Raw genomic sequence first — 18,736 nt, forward strand, 5'->3', positions numbered from 1 at the left:
TCCGCGGCAAACCCAGAACTAACTGTCGGGTTTGCTGCCGTTTGCACATGCACAGAAGAGGGAAATCACTGCCTGCGCACAACGGCGCCTCTCCCAGCGACCCATTTTGACCTCCGGACAGACCTCCGGAACGGATTATGGTCGCAGGTAGAGGTTCCACTGTACTTAAAATCCTGGTGATGGATGCCAAGCAAGCAGACCTCTTTCTTCCATCATTCAGGTGCTCCCACAGAAAAACCCATGCTTCTAGCGCAAGATAGCTTGAGCACATACATGACATAAAACCCAAAACACTCAATGAATCTTGGTTCACTGGAGCTGGGGGTATTTATGGGAGAGGTTTCCCAAGCTTAGACCTTTGTGTGTGTTTTTTCATCGTCTCATAAAGACAATTTATCTAGGTGACATACTACATCTTCCATGTGTAAAACAAGGCTAAAACACAACACTGAATCCAAACCCGGCATAAAATAATGAAACAAACAACAGCCATAGCAATGCAACTTTATAACATGAAAAGAGAACAAAAACGTACCGACCACCATCAACCAGCAGAGATGAATGTTAAAATGATCGGAAGGGGGTTTTCCTCCCTAGGAGACTGGCTATTAATGGCTTTGCCGGGACAGAAAAGATAACAGTGGCACTTTCTACATCCCATTTATTTCACAGGAGAAATCTAATCGTGTGCTGAGAGCTCTGCATTGAAACCGCAGGGGAACGCACAATAGTCTCTGGCTGGGTCATGTGCTATTTTATACATACCCTATATTAACTCATCTCTGCATTTTCCTTCAGGCAGATTACGTTGTACCTCTAGAAAATGACGATGAAGAAGATAATTATATTCAACCCACAGAAGAGAGCACTCCGCCGCCTAAAAAACGTAAGCATCTGGGTTGTTGCTATTTACACACAACTTCATGAAGCCAACCAAGTGGGCAAGGTATTGGATCTGAAACGTGTAGGACTCCATTTCTGTCCCAACAGACAGGAAGAAAATTCTCAGAATTGGGCGTGCAAATTTAGCTAGCTGGGCCATTCCTTTTGATAAAATCCAGTCTCTTCCCTTCACCTTCCAAAGGACTACAGAGGTGAAGGGAAGAATGCAGGAAATGAGGGCAAGCAAAAGCCACATTTTGAATTTGAGAGGTGATATTTTATGCACATTTTTAAACTTTCCATAGAACGATGAGGGCTAGATTCTTGGCTGCTGATTTTAATATATTCCTTTCTTTCTTTTTCTTGGGGTTCTGCACATACCACTAGATTTCTGCTGTAGGCTTGCTGAACCATGTCTCTCCACGTTTGAACGGACCACTTCCTTTTTAGAAAAGGAGCTATAATGCATATTTAAGTATACTTCTAAAAGGGGGGTGGGGCTGGTATATTGCTTGCAGCATAAAAGAGAAAAATTCAGTTTCAAACAATTTTAAGGAAACCAGTTTAGCCAAAAACACTATCCCCCGATACATGTGACTTTGGTTTTCATTAGTGTGACATGCCTATGTTTCTTTCATCATTTTAAGCCCCAGTGGTGAACAGATTGATCAAGCCCATGCAAAAACTCGATCCTCCCAGTTCGCCAGCATTGCCTCCTGTTCCTGCATCGCCTTCAACATTAGGTATGAAAGAATGTGTATTAGTATAATTATAAACACCATTGTATATGTTTTGAAGTTGTGGTTACATTTTACAGTCCTTTTAAAAAGCCATCATAAAAACAAGATCTAGGTTTGTACATATATATATTTAAAGGGTGTTGGGAAACTGTGTCCCTCCAGATATTATCCCTGACCTGCAATCATCCCTAACCATTGGCAGTGCTCCTTGAATTTGCAGCAACCTCGGGGCTGATTTTGCTTCATAAGTCATCCTGGATCTACTATATTGCCAACTAGAGGAAATAGCTCACTGTTTTGTCTGATAAGACTAGCAGGCTTCATTAATGCTGTACAGTGTAAACAAGCCACGCCAGAGAAGGGAGTTTTTTCTACGCACATTGTTTGGAACGTCAGAAAGTTCATTCATAGTACTCCTTTCAGTTTCTTTGGATGGTAACAATAACTTTGCTTTCAAATAAAACAGCACCCCCTAGTGGAATTTATTAATGCTATGACTATCCCTACTTTCATCCTTTGCATCAATGACATTATTATTTAACACATAGTTAGGAAAGCTGGATTTGAATAATTTTTCCAACCAATTCCTTCTAATAAGTGAACATACACTTAGCCATAACAGACAGTACAACATTGCAAGACAAAAGTTTGACTTCGTTCCTGCTGAAATCGATGGGATTTAACTCATTTGTCCTCTCACATTGATTTCAGTGAGGCCTGAATTCACATAATTTAGTCTGTATTCAAGTCAGAAAAAAATAGAGCTTTGATAAAATGAAGTATGTTAGTAACATGCTTAAGAATTTTTTGCAAGGATCCTAAGATAAGTGAGCAGAAAACTTAACAGAAGGAAAATTTTCCATTCCCTCCCCTCAGCCTATATCCCCTTAAAACAGTGATGGCCAAACTTGGCCCTCCAGCTGTTTGGGGACTACAATTCCCATCATCCCTGACCATTGGTCCTATTAGCTAGGGATGATGGGAGTTGTAGTCCCAAAACAGCTGGAGGGCCAGGTTTGGCCATCACTGCCTTAAAAGCTTTTCTGAGATGTCAGGGGACCTTCTTCAGTAATATGGGGTGGACACATGGGGGGCGGGACTGTTCAGGAAGAGCAGTTCCTGTTATGAGCCCCATGGAAACACCTTGACAGGAGTCGGTCCGATGGGGAGGAGGGGTGGGAAGAGATATGGGAACTGGAGGACTCTGACCCTGCAGGAGGGTCCCAGCAGATTGGGAGGTGCTGACATAGACCTGGGGAAAGGGGCCGCGTTGGTTGCCAGGAATACAGCCTGCCTTAGGGTCATCTGATACTCCCAAGTGTAATGTCTTAGCCAGTTGATGTGACTCTGTTGCTCCTCCCAGCCAGCGAAGAGCCACTCTCCCAAGGGGAGGCACAGAGGGACAAATCAGACAGTGAGCTGGCACTGTCATCACCAGGGAAATTGCACCAGTGCAAACAGACTCCCTCAACGTGCTCTCAGAAGTGCTTGCATGTTTGACCAGGCCCAAACCTTGGGACATCACAGTGCCTTCAGGAAGCCCTCCGGCAGCACCTGAGGATAATAGCTCTCTCCTGCTGTTTGCATTCAGACACATGCTGCCTCCAAACCTGGAAGTAGCACATAGCCACAATGACGAGTACCCAGTGATAGCCTTATGCTCCACAGGGTTTGTCCAGTCCAGGGATCACCAAACTTTGGGGCAGTGGGCAACCTTGGAATTTTGAGAAACCGCCATGGGCACCAGTCCAAAATTGGCTGCTAATGGGGCATGGCATAGCAGAGACTATCAACTGCATAAATGAAGGTGTCCATCACACACCCAGGGTGTGTTTCAGAAGCTTAGGTTCTACCTAGCCATGAACTCTCGAGCTCTGCCATGCCTTCAAGATTTGTGACCTGTAACCCAACTTTTGTTTAGGCACTGTAGTGAATCTTGGAATAAAGACAACCCTTTGTCTTACCCAGCATTGTCAGTGACGTCCCTGACTGTCCTTAGAGGTTTCTTTCTGTGAACGTCTTTCTTTTCACTTATTGTGGGACTGAAGCCAATGATGCTTACTCTGCAGGGAGGTGGGACCAATTCGGATGGTCCGCCCCCGCCACTTAATGGATCCAAATGGTTTCCAGAGAGTGGTAGGGGATGCTTTATCCCATGTTGATGGCCTTTCAGCCGATTCCCTGGTGGCCCGCTGGAATGTGGAGTTAACCAGGGCTATTGACTGTTTGGCTCCGAAGCGCCCTCTCCGATTGCATGGAGCCCGGACAGCCCCGTGGTTTTCCACGGATCTGAGGGCAATGAAACAATCGTTGAGACGGCTAGAGCGCCGGTGGCGGATAACTCATTCCGAATCTGACCGGACACAGGTTAGAGCTCAACGTCGAGCCTACCAAGTGGCGATAGCAACGGCGAAGAAGAATTTCTTCACCGCCTCTATTGCATCTGCAGAAAACAGCAGCAGGAGACTTTTTCAGGTGGTTCACAATTTAGCGGAACCACCTGCAACATCGGGGCCCAGTACGGGCCACATGTTCTCCTGCAATGATTTTGCAAAGTTTTTTGCAGATAAAATCGCCCAGATTCGGGAAGAAGTAGACTCCACCGTGGGAGCAGGGCCGGGGCGGGAGAGTGCTAGAGTTCTGTCTAGTCAAGTTGAGTGGGATCAATTTCAATCTGTTACCTCCGAGGATGTGGACAGGCTGCTTGGACGAGTGAAACCAACCACCTGTCTCCTGGATCCTTGCCCATCCTGGCTTATAAAAGCTAGCCGGGAAGGACTGGGCGATGGGCTTCGTGGGGTGGTGAATGCTTCCCTCCGTGAGGGAGCCTTCCCAGACCCGCTGAAAGAGGCGGTTATTAAACCGCTTCTTAAAAAACCATCTTTAGATGCGGCCACGATGGCCAACTATCGCCCAGTCTCAAATCTTCCATTCCTGGGCAAGGTGATTGAGCGAGTGGTTGCTGAACAACTCCAGGCACGCCTGGAAGAAGCGGACCATTTGGATCCCTTCCAGTCGGGATTCAGGCCTCATCATGGGACTGAAACTGCCTTGGTCGCACTGGTTGATGATCTCCGGCGGGCTAGGGACAAAGGTGAGAGCTGTTTCCTAGTTCTGCTGGATCTCTCAGCGGCGTTTGATACCATCGACCATAGCATCCTGCTGGACCGTCTTGAGGGGCTGGGAGCTGGGGGCACTGTTATACAGTGGTTCCGCTCCTTCCTCCTGGGCCGTGTTCAGAAAGTGGTGGTGGGGGATGAGTGTTCAGACCCTTGGGCCCTCACTTGTGGGGTGCCTCAGGGTTCTGTCCTCTCCCCCATGCTTTTTAACATCTATATGAAGCCGCTGGGAGAGATCATCAGGAGGTTTGGGCTGGGTGTTCATCAGTATGCGGATGACACCCAGCTCTACCTCTCTTTTAAATCAGAACCAGTGAAGGCGGTGAAGGTCCTGTGTGAGTGTCTGGAGGCGGTTGGAGGATGGATGGCGGCTAACAGATTGAGGTTGAATCCTGACAAGACAGAAGTACTGTTTTTGGGGGACAGGAGGTGGGCAGGTGTGGAGGATTCCCTGGTCCTGAATGGGGTAACTGTGCCCCTGAAGGACCAGGTGCGCAGCCTGGGAGTCATTTTGGACTCACAGCTGTCCATGGAGGCACAGGTCAAATCTGTGTCCAGGGCAGCTGTTTACCAGCTCCATCTGGTACGTAGGCTGAGACCCTATCTGCCTGCGGACTGTCTCGCCAGAGTGGTGCATGCTCTGGTTATCTCCCGCTTGGACTACTGCAATGCGCTCTACGTGGGGCTACCTTTGAAGGTGACGCGGAAACTACAACTAATCCAGAATGCGGCAGCTAGACTGGTGACTGGGAGCGGCCGCTGAGACCATATAACACCGGTCTTGAAAGACCTGCATTGGCTCCCAGTACGTTTCCGAGCACAATTCAAAGTGTTGGTGCTGACCTTTAAAGCCCTAAACGGCCTCGGTCCAGTATACCTGAAGGAGCGTCTCCACCCCCATCAGTCTGCCCGGACGCTGAGGTCCAGCGCAGAGGGCCTTCTGGCGGTTCCCTCACTGCGAGAAGCAAAGCTACAGGGAACCAGGCAGAGGGCCTTCTCGGTAGTGGCGCCCGCCCTGTGGAACGCCCTTCCAGCAGATGTCAAAGCGATAAACAACTACCTGACATTCAGGAGACATCTTAAGGCAGCCCTGTTCAGGGAAGTTTTTAACGTGTGACATTTTACTGTATTTTTGGTTTTTATGGAAGCCGCCCAGAGTGGCTGGGGAGGCCCAGCCAGATGGGCGGGGTATAAATAATAAATTATTATTATTATTATTATATTATTGCTAATATTTTTTGTTTTAATCTGTTTCTAAATATCAGTGGCTTTTCACCTTTCAGAAACATTCTAGCATGATCTACAAGTATCAAATGTCCTGCCAAAACTGGTTATCATTAAAAAATAAAATAAAAATAGAACTCTCTCTATGTATAGTCATTCCTGTATCTATATTTGTGCATGCCTGTTTGGGGTTTTGTTTCTAACTGCGGAACATCCTTCTTTTTCCAGATGTCTATGAGATTCCCGAGGAAGAGGTAAGACCTTGTGTACATACCTTGAAAACCAAACGCTGCTTGAGTGCTAAAAACTCCATCTGCAAAAAATCTCACCTGTGCAGAAGGATCCTGTTTTTTATTGAAGAGAAGAAATGTTCCATGCCCAGAGTGGGAAATGGCATATGGTCCATTTTGTGCTCAGATGAAACGGTGTGCATGTTCAGAACGGTATTTCACACACTTGAAATATCAAATGGAATACATTCTGACCATACTAGACATGGAAGTTTCCTTGTATCTATAATATTGTGACGGGGGACTTCCAAGTCCCTTTCCATTTGCATCACTTCTTTCTCCTCATTGTCAGGAATGTTCTGTTCATAGTCCTCCTTCTAAGAGCAACTCCATCCAATACAGCTTATGTCTCGACTCTGTCCTCTTGTGGGGCGGGTTCTGTACAACCTGTCTTTTATTTGTATGGAGGTTTTTTTTAGGTTTTATTGGCTTGTTCAATTTTGTAATTGGTTTTAGTGTATATACTGTGTTATAAATCACTGGGTAAAAGTGACTAAATAATAATATTATTAATAATAAACAATTCATTCTCTCCCTACAGGAAAAAGCACTCCCTCCATTGCCCAGGTAATGTGAAATCTGTGTGAAAATCTGTTTAAAAAAATTATTATGTGATTCCCTGCACAAGTGTATGTCCTCCTAGAGATGTATTCATCTACTCCAGATACTTAAGGCACATTTAGATCAATGGTTTATGAAGGGACTAGAATTCAACTCCACTTAAGTGGAAATAAGGTGGGGGGGGAGATCAAATGAGAGGGAGGTTTGGCTTTAGGCACCAGGCAAAAATGTTCCTCTTCAACCAGGCCTTGGACTGATTAACGTCCGATGCCCTTTTAAATGTGTTGTGGGAAGGGGCATCCTTGGTTGGTTGGTTGGTTTGTTGTTTTATGTTACTATGTTATGTTATTTTTGTGTTTTTTATATTGTATTTTTATGTTGTGAACCTCCCTGTGATCTACGGATGAAGGGCAGTATACAAAAGTTAATAATAATAATAGTAATAGTAATAATCATCATCATCATCATCATCATCTAACACCTTTAGGATTATGGCCATAGTCATCTGACTGGTGTACCTTATTTGCAAACTGAAACCATATAGTCTCTAATGCTACAACTGAGACCTCGGAATTTATTAGAAGACTGATGCATATTTATGGTTATCTTAATAGGAAAAATATGCCCAGCACCATCTTTTTCAAGAAATACGTCCTGTAAACTTCTTCCAGCATCTGTCTTGCCTTCCAATTATGAGAGTATCTGGGCAAGAAAACTGTTCATTAATCCAAATTCACAACAGCTGGGCAAAACTTGTGGGCTAGTTCACATTTTTTGTAAACGTAAACTTTTAATATGAAACCTAGACTTTTAATATTTTCATCCCTAAGGAATTCCAAGCAACTTCCTCCAAAACCTGGACAGAGACCTGAACCCAGAGGACACTCGCTTGAACACAATGCAGCTAAAGAGCCCTTTAAACCTGACGTGCCCAGGTTAGTTATGAATAATTAGAATATCTGTAACAATCTACGAGTATGTTACATGAAAAGGGGTTCACACTGAGCATTCAGTTTGGCATTGTGGGTACTGCATGTTCCATTTCACATGCCCAGGCTCCATATGCACTATGCATTTAAGGCAGTATCATACCATTTTAAACAGTCAAGGCTCCCCGCAAAGAATCCTGGGAAGTCTTGTTTGTTAAGGGTGCTAATAGGAGTTGATAGACGACCTTTATTCCCCTCTCAGATCTGTAATTCCCAGAGTTAGGAATTGGGGTTGGTTTTGCTCTCTGCATTTTTCTTGAAGCTGTTGAGCAGTGAAAATCGTGTCCACTGTCCCCCTAGAAGGTCGAAAAGCATTTTGGGATTCAGGAAGGGAAGCCTCAGATATAGTTAGGAGATGGTTTGCTAAGATCCTTGCAAGAATTTTGCCAGCCGCAAGTAATAAAGAGATATCTCGATAGCTTCTGCAGTCTGCTCTATCACCCTTTTTAAAACGGTTGATAATTTTGGCATCCCTAAAGTCTACTGGGATCTCCTCACTCTCCCAGATTTTTTTGATGAGCTTGTGAAGTTGTTGTTCAAGTTCAGTTCTGCCCACTTTGAAGAATTCGGCAGGTATGCCATCAGGTCTGCTGGTTTTGTTGTTTTTCATTTGGTTAATAGCTGTACACAACTTTCCCAGATTTGGAGATACTGCAAGCTCATCTCTAATTTGTTTTGTGGAATTTGTGAGAGGACCTCAGCAGCTATGGGGGGAGTTGCGGTTAAGGAGATGCTGGTAATGTTCTTTCCAGCGCAGTGCAATAGCTTCTTTATCTTTTAGAAGTGTGGCATATGCATAGGGGGCATATGCAATGATTTATTGATCCATAGATGGTCTTTGTAGCTTTAAAGAAACACTCTGCATCATGAGTGTCGGCTAAGTGCTGGACTTCTTGAGCTTTTTTTATCCACTAAGTGTTCTTTGGTTCTCTGGTTCTTCTTTGAACTTCAGCCTTAGCGTTGGCATAGGTTTTTTTCTTAGTGGCGCAGTTTCTATCTCTTTGCCAGATCTGAAAGGCCTTTCTTTTCTTGTCAATAATGTGTTCAATCTCACTATCATTGTCCTCAAACCAGTTCTGGTGTTTCTTGGTTTGGTGTCCAATAGTTTGTTCACAGGCTGCAATAATGGAGTTATCAGGGAACTCTGAAAGCAGGTGGTCCTTCAGAGCTGTTTGGAAGCAATCTCCCTTAATAGGATCTTGAAGGGCTTGAGTGTTCATTTTGTGCCTTCCTTGAAGCCTGTGTTGAGGTATAATCTTGATAGCCATCATGGAATGTATTAATCAGTGATCCGTCCAGCAGTTGTCGGCACTCGTCATAGGAGAACATCACGGCGATCTTCAGCTCTGACAATTACATAGTCTAAGAGGTGCCAGTGGTTCAACTGAGGGTGGCTCCAGGATGTTTTAAATTTATTTTTTTTGTTGAAAGAGTGTGTTGGTAAATAACAAGATTGTGCACTGCACATATAGTCAAAAATAAGATTCCGTTCTGGTTGCTGTTGCCAGTTCGTTCTTTCTCAATAGTCCCAAGCCACAGATCAAAATCTCTCCCAACTCTTGCATTAAAATCACCCAGGAGGATAATTTTCTCCTTAGGCATCTCTGATAGGATGGCATCCACCTGAGAATACAAAATTTCTTTAATGTCTTCATCGATATCCAGTGTTGGTGTATAAGCACTTAAAAATAGTAGCCTGTTGGATTTGGTGAGTTTCATTCAAAGGGTTGAAAGTTGTTTAGTGCTGACATAACAGCACTAAATGTCAGACATCTCTGCTTTACAGGAAGTCCACTAGTCTCTCTCTATATATACGCATAGTTAATCCTAATCAGCGTGCTCGCTACAACAAAAGTTTCAGGTGAAACTGAAATTATAGCAAAGCAGATAATTACTATTACAATTAAGAGCAAAAAGTTTGATTGAAACATTTTATATGCTTTCCAGAAATGTTTTGCCACTTCCTAGGAACCGGCCACCACCAAAAATTGTAAGTTGTTAACCACCTACCTAGTTTGAAAGGTAATTGCTTGCTGTTGCTTGAGGGACAGAAAACCAATTACATTCTGATTTTTGGGGAGAAACAAGTCCTCATATCCTGCTTGTAGGCTTCCCATTGGCATCTGATTGGCCACTGTGGATAATAGACTGATGGATTAGATACATCTTTCTTCTGATCTAGAAAGCTTATTTTTATGTTGTGCTTTGAACTAACGAAGGTCTTCACCAAAGCATTGGAAAATGGCATTTATTTTTCTTCCAGTTTTGTCTAAATAATTTAGGAGAGCACATCTCCTCTGATTAAGATATTTGTTGGCTCAGAATCCTTCTCTGATTGTTCCTTCAGTTTTCTGTGGCTTCATAACCTGGCTTTTCTTATTAAGTAAATGTTATTTATGTGGCAGCCCCAGCCAACACATTTTGAGCCTTCATCACTGATGCTAAGTTTGTTTCAGAGGCCCAGAGAAGAATTTTTAGTATGAAATACTCCATATCAAAAATTTAGTACCAAAATCTGACAACTGTTATTTTGATTTCAGGAACCGGATAGCCTCGGAATACAAGATGATGACAGTAAGTATATTCTGCCCTGGACACAATTGAGGGGCCTTTTGTACTACGACTGGAGGGCATCAAAAGCCACTCCAGCACCAAATTTCATACTTCTTCATGCCACTTATACTGAAACCCTAACAAACTGGGGCTACATTCATACATCTGCACTGTTAATATTCTCTGTGTATCTAATGCATATATTTCTGTGACACATGTATTTCAAGCTGGAGCCCTCCAGATGTTTTGCACTTCTATACCTATCATTGCTGGGTATTGGCTATGCTGGCTAGAGATGTTGGAAGTGTAGTCCAAAAAAGGGGGCACTAAACATTGTGTCTGGATTTTTAGATCTCAGCAGCAACAGCGCTCCAGAATTCAAGGCTCCTTCTGCTACAGTCCCATCTCCATTTCCACGGATTCCGTAAGTTATAAAAAGATGTTACTTTAAAACTATTCCATGCACTCTCAGCATGTACTGGAGGCAGTAGAGTCCTATGCATTAAACCCATTATATAAAAGACCCCACTGGATTCTTTTTAAATGCTCATCACCATTAAGCCAAGCAATATAAAAGGTTTCCATGAGCTGGATTCCCCAATTCTAAGAGGGCTTTCCTGCCTCCCTGTTCCCACTGCAGTCCTCTGTAAAGGCTCTTGGAAGGTCTAAGGATCTCTTGGGCACAGCACTTGATGTGGCAGGTGGGGCTGGAGGAGGAGGAAGGGGGTCGATTCCCCTTGTGTGAGCCAAAATGCCTTTCACTCATGTAGTGACACTTTTGCCTCCGAGCTTATGAATCACATGCAATAACTCTCTCTTTCTTTTCACTTGCAGGAAAAAATTACCAAATCCAGCACTGCCATCAGTAAGTTGATTTTGATTTTCAAAATATTATAACACATTGAAAAATAAATGAGAATACAACAAAACTTTCAATCATTCCATAATACTAAACAGTGCTTAACACAACCATTATCCTAAATCAGCCACGTTGTTCCAATTTCTCTGTGCTAAATGGTAAAGAGGCTATTTGTACAGTGAATTTGCTTCTGCTGACAACCAAATCCTCAGTGTACTACTGAACAGAGCAGAAATTTATTACAGCCAATTGCTGTGGCAGATATTTGGTGTTTCTCTTCTTACAAAGTACAGTACTTCTGTGCCTAGCGAAGGATATCCTCTACCACAAGCCTAGAAGGGAGCAGGGATCTCAGTCAGTTGTGATGTCACATCACTGTTCGAAGGGCATTTAACCACACAATCTTAACCCAGTTTACTTCCTATGTCCCCGTAGAAACCAAGCCTCCCTGACAGAGATCACCTAACTGTTATTGAAGGTAAACTACTTCTACTGTTCAAACATTTGTCTACCATTTTCTTATTAATAATGCATAAAACTCTGTAGTGCTGCACGGCCACATACACTATTGAATCCCACTCAAGGCAGGATTGATTTTGTCTAACTCTTCTACAAAAATTCAGATGGGGATAGACCATAGCTCAATGGCATAGCACACGCCTCCATAGCATCTCCAGTGAAAAGACCAAATAACAGAAGATGGGGAAGACCTCTTCCCAAGTCAATGGAGAACTGCTTCCAGCTAGGGTAGAACATATTGGGTTAGATGGAACAACAGCCTGACTACTAGAAGGCATTTCCCTCTATTCCAAGAGAGCTTTTGCAAAGTAGAATTAGCAAGGTATTTACAACCACATCCAATTACTAGATGTACCAACTAGCAATGTCATCTTCTCCCAAAGTGTTTAGTATGTACAGTGGTGCCTCGCAAGATGAAAATAATCCGTTCCGCGAGTCTCTTCGTCTAGCGGTTTTTTCGTCTTGCGAAGCAACCCTATTAGCGGATTAGCGCTATTAGCGGTTTAGTGGCTATTAAAGGCTTAGCAGCTAAAAGCGGCTTAGAAAAAGGGGGGGAAGTGAAAAAAATCGCAAGCCCATAGGGAAATTCATCTTGCGAAGCGCATCGAAAAACGGAAAACCCTTTCGTCTAGCGGGTTTTTCGTCTTGCGAGGCATTCGTCTTGCGGGGCACCACTGTATTGACTGGATTTGTGCTGTAGGGTGGGAGGGGGTGCAAGTAGATTGGTCAGTGGTCTACTGGGGGTTCACCAGTCAGTGATCTGCTGATAGACCATCTCCTGCTTGCTGGGCTTCTTGCAAAAAGTGCTGAACTAAGTAGTCTACATACTCCAGGTCATGAAATATAGACTAGTAAAACCTGTTAGAGAGAGCCTGTATATTCACTTTTGCTCTGCAAATTTATCAAGTGCATGTGAACCATGCGGATTCTCAAGAGAGAAGACCACCACCCAAGTCTGAAGTCAGCTCTGGCACAGTGCACTGTGTACCCATCTCATTCTGCTCATTTCAACAAGGTGCAATGGGACTGGTAGAAAGTCTCGCTTTGTTGCAAGGTGTTGAGCAAGTGGTATCCAATTTCCCTTCCACCTGTACATATAATGCCACTCTGGTTGTAGAACTGAGGACTGAAAGCCTGAGAAGCCCGTTTTGCTCTCCTCTTCAGGATTGTACCTTGTATTTCTTTATAGCCAGAAAATGAATAATGTGTGATATAAGGCACAATTCAGATGAAGATAGCAAAACCAGATTCTCAGCAGAGAGCAAATGAAGGACTAAAAGCTGTTGTGCCTTGACCTTCAGAAGTTGCAGCTGCAGCACAGCAGAAAGTGGAAGGCCAGATCACAAGGTAGTGTCCTTGCCGCTCATGCAAGCTGAGCTACACAGTATGTCACCAAGGGCAACCGAGATCCATTTGCATCCTTTCCCTAATCAGACTTCTCTTTTTCCAAATGTAGATAAACCTATACCAGCTGAACGCCGGCGAGTTTCCAATCATGATATCCCTCTTCCACCCATCCCACCCAGCATCCAAAAGTAAGCACATAATTCGCTTTAAATTTTCCGTTTTTGCTACTGAGTTATGATCTGCTGGTTTCAAAGTCTAAAAAGAAAGAGAATCCAAAATGGGTACAACTGATTATTAGGCAAGAGATGAAATTAGGTACAAATGTCTTCCTTAACAATTTGCACATTAAATCCTCATAAATGAGCACCCTGCCATGTATTTGTATTGCGGCCCTGATCCCCAGTGCAATCACTACCTTTGCCTTTCCCCCTCAGAAGAGGGGGAAATGAGCTTTGGCGCACCTAAAATTAGAGGTAAAAAAAAAAAAATCTCAAGATGCAAGCGTAATAAAAGTCAAGAAAAGTAGCTTTAACCAGAGGAACAGCATGTAAGCTCCAAAATTTGTAATGTTGTTTCTTTAACCTCCTGGCATTGTTGCACAAATTGGAGTTTAAGTGCTATTCCTTGAGGAAATTAGACAATTTAGAAGATGTCCCTCTTTTCTTTGCAGCGAATATTTCTAGCAGTTGGGCTGGCATCGCCAGCAAAACAGAATGGATTGGATCTTAACAACTGTTCTTAACTCCTCCGAACTGCAGCTCTGCATCCTTTTCTTCTACAAGCAGAGCATAGAACAGGCTGTAGTTAGAAGAGAGAGCTGAGCAAGTAGAGCTGCCTTCTGCTCACACTAAGGTTCTGTGGATACAACCCACTGTATTTATAAACAGCAGACATGGGATCCTGCAAGGGCCTGAGTACTTTCTTCTGAAAGAAAACCAGAAATAAACCAGAGGAGAACATTTCCTTAGGATTATAAAGGATGTATAGGTTTCCCCCAAGGAAAAAGCATGTCGGAAGAGCCTTGCTGGACTACCAGCATCCTATTCTCAAAGTGCCAACCAGGTTCCTGTGAGAAGCCCACAAGCAGGACCCAAGCGCAACAGTCATCTCACCACTTACGTTCCCCAGTGACCAGTGTTTAAAGTTATACTGCCTTTGGTACTGGAGTCAGTACACAGCCATCATGACTAGCAGCCATTGATAGCTTTCTCCTCCATGAATTTGTCAGCCATTGGTAGCCACCGTGAATTTGTCTAAGCCAGGCATGTCCAAAGTTTGCTTCAGGGGCCTAATCCAGCCCGCTGGTTGGTTTAATCTGGCGCCCATGGCAGTTTATTTCCTGGGGTAAAATCCTTAAAAAAAAACTCCACAATTTCAATCCTTCAACAACTTTGGTAGGCCCTCACGGCCCTTCACTTCATCAAATCTGGCCCTCTTTGAAAAAAGTAAATAAACTGCCACGGTAAGCTCTTTACAGTAAATACCACCCTTTTTGCTGCTTTGTATTTTTCTTTATTCCCTGTACGGCTTTCTCCTTTTCTGGTTAAAAGAAATGGTGAGCAAAATGCGGTTCCCTCGCTTACCTCAGTTGCAACATGTGATACCACCCTGCATTTCCTCAATTTCTGTTTTTTTCAGACCGCTGCCTCCGAAGCCAGCAACGCTGCCAAGTAAGTCCTCCTTCATTTGACTTAAGTTGGGGTGGGTTTCCAGTTCATGCATCTTCAGCACGATTAAGGAAGATTCCTCTCATGCTCTCTTTATCACTGGCATGGCAGCAAAGGCAATAGGCAAAGGGGGCTGCAATTTTACATGGAACATGGAATGTTACAGGTTGCCTTGTATCTTCCCCAGGACTCCCAGAACCTGTGAACCGCACCTCATGTGCTCCACGTAGTAGTAGCCTGCAAGGTGGTTCTACTGCAGCAGAACAGGTACAACACTATTTAAATTCATTTTTAAAAAGAGGGAGATTGGGGAGTGTGTTCCACAAACGTTTGGTCAAGATATAATACAGCCGTAGGCAATTTCCAGGCCCCGGGCCTAAGCAGCCTCCCCATTTAGCACACCAGGCTGTTTCAGCCAAGTCACACTCACCTACCTTACAGCTGATGTCATATATTATGTCAGGTGTGGGGAAGGTAAAAACTCAGCTGGACAGAAAAAGAGGTTTGAAAGTGCCAATGATAAACTGGTTGTCAGCACTTGTAAAGTGCTTTGCCTGTGTCCACCTGGGTGAAAATGGGTCATCGTGACATCAGGTGATAAGACAGGTGGGCAGCCTCACCCACCTGTCAAACTAGACATGCAGGGAGGGTGTACAACGGATTCCTCCTATTATAAAATGCCAGTCCTCAGTTAGGTCCTTCAGCCAGTTCACCACAGACAAAAAGCATCTTTTAAAACATAACCTGTTTAACATTTATTTCCTTTATGAGGAGTTAAATCTGTTGCAATTACCATACTCGGTGTGTGGTCTGAAGGCATGTAAGGCCACCCTAGCAGAAACTAGGCAAGTGTGGGTCTAGATGAGAAACTTCCTAAGGACCACATAGGTAGGTCGCCTTGTGTTCCATGATAAAAGAAAGGTGGTTAATAAACTGTTAGTAAATATAGCAGAAAGGTGTGTGGGAACAACTATTCGCTACACAATTAAGTAAGGGATATAAGCTCTTTTGTCATGAATTCTGCAACCTACATTTAAAAACTCTTCATAACCTGCATTTTAAAAATAGAACAAAAGTTGTTTCATGAATAATTCTGAGAGTATGAAATATATACACTTGTGAATGTCTGGTGGTTCCCTCACTGTGAGAAGTGAGGTTACAGGGAACCAGGCAGAGGGCCTTCTCGGTAGTGGCACCCGCCCTGTGGAATGCCCTCCCATCAGATGTCAAGGACGTAAACAACTATGTGACTTTTAGAAGACATCTGAAGGCAGCCCTGCATAAGGAAGTTTTTAATTTTGATGTTTTATTGTGTTTTCGTTTGTTGGAAGCCACCCAGAGTGGCTGGAGAAACCCAGCGTGAAAGCTACGCAAATGCTGGTTCATTTATAGATATGTATAAATTTATACATTGCGTCTTCATATATGGTTCTGATCTTAAATATGCATTCCAATCTTAACATTGGTTTGTTAAGGCAACATAGCAAATAAGTGCTATTTTTGAGTGTGCAGATAGAAATGCCTCTCCTTTTCACAGGATGCCAGCGTTCATGGTAAAGCATGGTTTATGGCTTCAAGTGATCGAAAAACAGCTGAAGATGCATTATACAAATCAAACACGGTAAAAAATAATTTTCCAAAAACTCATAGCTTGTCATAACTCCTTGGAAGCATAGAAGGGGAACAGAACTTGAAATTTACAAAATAAACATCAAGAGGCATATTGACGGGAACAAATGATACTAGTTACAGGCTTTTCATACAATATAATTTGGGAACACTGATCCCAGAGCCCTCTTTCACAATGCATAATTCAGCCAGTTTGTGCAAATATTAAACCGTTCCAAGTCTCTTAAGAAGGCTGAGGGGTTCGCTGCAGGCACTACTGCAAGCTGACACAGAGTAATGGGATAGAATTGCCACCTTACTGATCTTGCAATGTAAATTTACCATAAAGGCAAAAATGCACATTAGACCATGCAAGGGATGAAAGGAAGGAACCACCAAAATAGGGATCTAATCATTCTTATTTGGGTCTGTTTAAGTTGATGGACCCATTCTGTTCTACAGGAAAGAGTCTTGTAGAACCTTTAAGCATGAACACATGTATTATGACATGTGCTGTCCTGGACTTCGCTTCATCAGTGAAGTATTATCCGAAGTTGCAATTCCATAGGTACATGGTTAGGTGCTATGAAAATTTATCCTGATGTAGAACCTGTCACGAAAAACTGATTTTCCAGTCTGGGAAAGGAACCCACTTCCTAACCACAGAATCCTGCATTCTAGAACAGAATGCAATATTCTTAACAAATTCTACACCCCCCCCCTCTCTCTCTCTCTCTCTCTCTCTCACACACACACACACACACACACACACACACATCTTGGCACATTCTGTAGAAAAAGGCCATTTCCTCACTAGCACATGTAACACTAGCATAAGCTATATATAATTATTCAGATAGAATAATGCAGTTTGCATCAGACTTTTAATCACCTTTGATGTTAATTGTGAAGGTAAACAATAGACTTTTTCCAAGGGAAATGGGTAGACACCAAGAGGGATGAGAAAACTGGAAGACCCCCATGCTAATATTTGGGAAACCTGCACATTAGCTAGAATTTTTCAGTGTGTTAAGATCTTAGGAAAGAAAGGGTTACGGGGGGAAATGAATTTCTATGTTATGAACCCTCATTAGTATTTGCTTTTCCATATATGACTTCTAGGATGGATCTTTCCTAGTAAGGAAGAGTTCAGGACAAGACTCAAAGCAACCATATACACTTGTTGTGCTTTATAACAAGAGAGTATATAACATCCCAATCCGATTTATTGAATCAACAAGACAGTATGCTCTGGGCAGAGAAAAAAGTGGTGAAGAGGTAGGTGATTGCATTTCTGTTTTATTTGGATGGAAATTTTAGTTACATTGCTTCTGGGCATGATAATGTATAAAAAGAAAATCTTTTTAAAAACTGATTTAACTATTACTTTTTTACACATTAAACTAAACAGAAAAGGAGGTGATTCAAATCACCTCAATGAGACCTAATTAAAATGTGAGTGCAGTTCTTTTTAACAATCAAGCCCTTCGTTAAAGAACTCCCACTGGGAGCTCCTAACTATAGCTTTTCCCTTAAAGACAATAAAATGAAAAGCACACCAAAATACTATCATTTATCCAAACTGTAGGGATGTTGTGCAGGTGGGGGCTTGTGGGGATGATAACAACTTAATTGAATGGAAGACAGATACACTCAATTCCCACTTGTAGGCCACATCCCTTCAAGCTATGAAGAAAATAGCCAAACAGTTGGATCCAAAGGTGTCTTATCTTATTCTCTCGGAACAGTTGCTTTACACTTTGCTTTTAGAATATGAAACTAAGCCCACAGAGGGGGAAACAGCACTATTTGAACTCTTCTGCTACCCTTTACATAAGCGGGGCAGCACTCAACACTACATTAATTTTGATTGTGAGTTGGATTCAAAAAATCATTAATTAGCAACTTCATAAAATTGACTGTACAAAGGACATTACTGGATTTAACAACTGCCGTAATGTGTCATGTACCGTCGATCCAATTTTACTCTTATCTTTCAGAAGATTTTAATTAAACTCTGATGATTCTAAAAGTTCTGACCAGTACATATTACTTCTCAGGCAACTAATTTTTGCCCCCCTCCCCACCTCCAAAAAAAGTGTGCATTTAATGTTTGGGGATTATATTGTAATAAAAGCAAGTGTGTATACTGTCTTCTCACAAAACTGGAAATTTAGTCAAAGTATCCACTGTTAAATCAGAGAGCTCAACAGTATTGTTTCATATTTTTAATTCTCTTTTGGGGATAGCCTTTATATTTGTGCTAGGCTGCAATCCTAACCGTATCTACTCAGAAATCCCACTGAATTCAATGGGGCATTCTCCCAAGTAAAGAATGCAGCCTTTAGTCTTTAAAAAAAACTAAACTTAAAAATATT

At 42.8% G+C, this 18,736-nt stretch overlaps 1 protein-coding gene across 5 annotated transcripts in view; it reads left to right on the forward strand.

Annotated features, from left to right (window-relative positions):
- The window catches only part of BLNK (B cell linker), a 99,290-nt gene that overhangs the window by 78,314 nt on the left and 2,240 nt on the right, over nucleotides 1-18,736 (forward strand). For all 5 annotated transcript variants that reach the window (XM_081189494.1, XM_081189492.1, XM_081189493.1 and 2 more), the window contains 15 exons: nucleotides 799-886; nucleotides 1,530-1,625; nucleotides 6,194-6,219; nucleotides 6,797-6,822; nucleotides 7,647-7,751; nucleotides 9,753-9,795; nucleotides 10,346-10,379; nucleotides 10,710-10,782; nucleotides 11,193-11,223; nucleotides 11,653-11,695; nucleotides 13,193-13,271; nucleotides 14,722-14,753; nucleotides 14,938-15,017; nucleotides 16,288-16,371; nucleotides 17,481-17,636. In XM_081189494.1, the coding sequence (XP_081045620.1) occupies nucleotides 799-886; nucleotides 1,530-1,625; nucleotides 6,194-6,219; nucleotides 6,797-6,822; nucleotides 7,647-7,751; nucleotides 9,753-9,795; nucleotides 10,346-10,379; nucleotides 10,710-10,782; nucleotides 11,193-11,223; nucleotides 11,653-11,695; nucleotides 13,193-13,271; nucleotides 14,722-14,753; nucleotides 14,938-15,017; nucleotides 16,288-16,371; nucleotides 17,481-17,636 (996 nt within the window). The remainder of the gene's footprint in view (nucleotides 1-798; nucleotides 887-1,529; nucleotides 1,626-6,193; nucleotides 6,220-6,796; nucleotides 6,823-7,646; nucleotides 7,752-9,752; nucleotides 9,796-10,345; nucleotides 10,380-10,709; nucleotides 10,783-11,192; nucleotides 11,224-11,652; nucleotides 11,696-13,192; nucleotides 13,272-14,721; nucleotides 14,754-14,937; nucleotides 15,018-16,287; nucleotides 16,372-17,480; nucleotides 17,637-18,736) is intronic.

The sequence above is a fragment of the Podarcis bocagei genome (genome assembly GCF_964188305.1).
Source record: "Podarcis bocagei genome assembly, chromosome: 4".
NCBI classification, from domain to species: domain Eukaryota; kingdom Metazoa; phylum Chordata; class Lepidosauria; order Squamata; family Lacertidae; genus Podarcis; species Podarcis bocagei.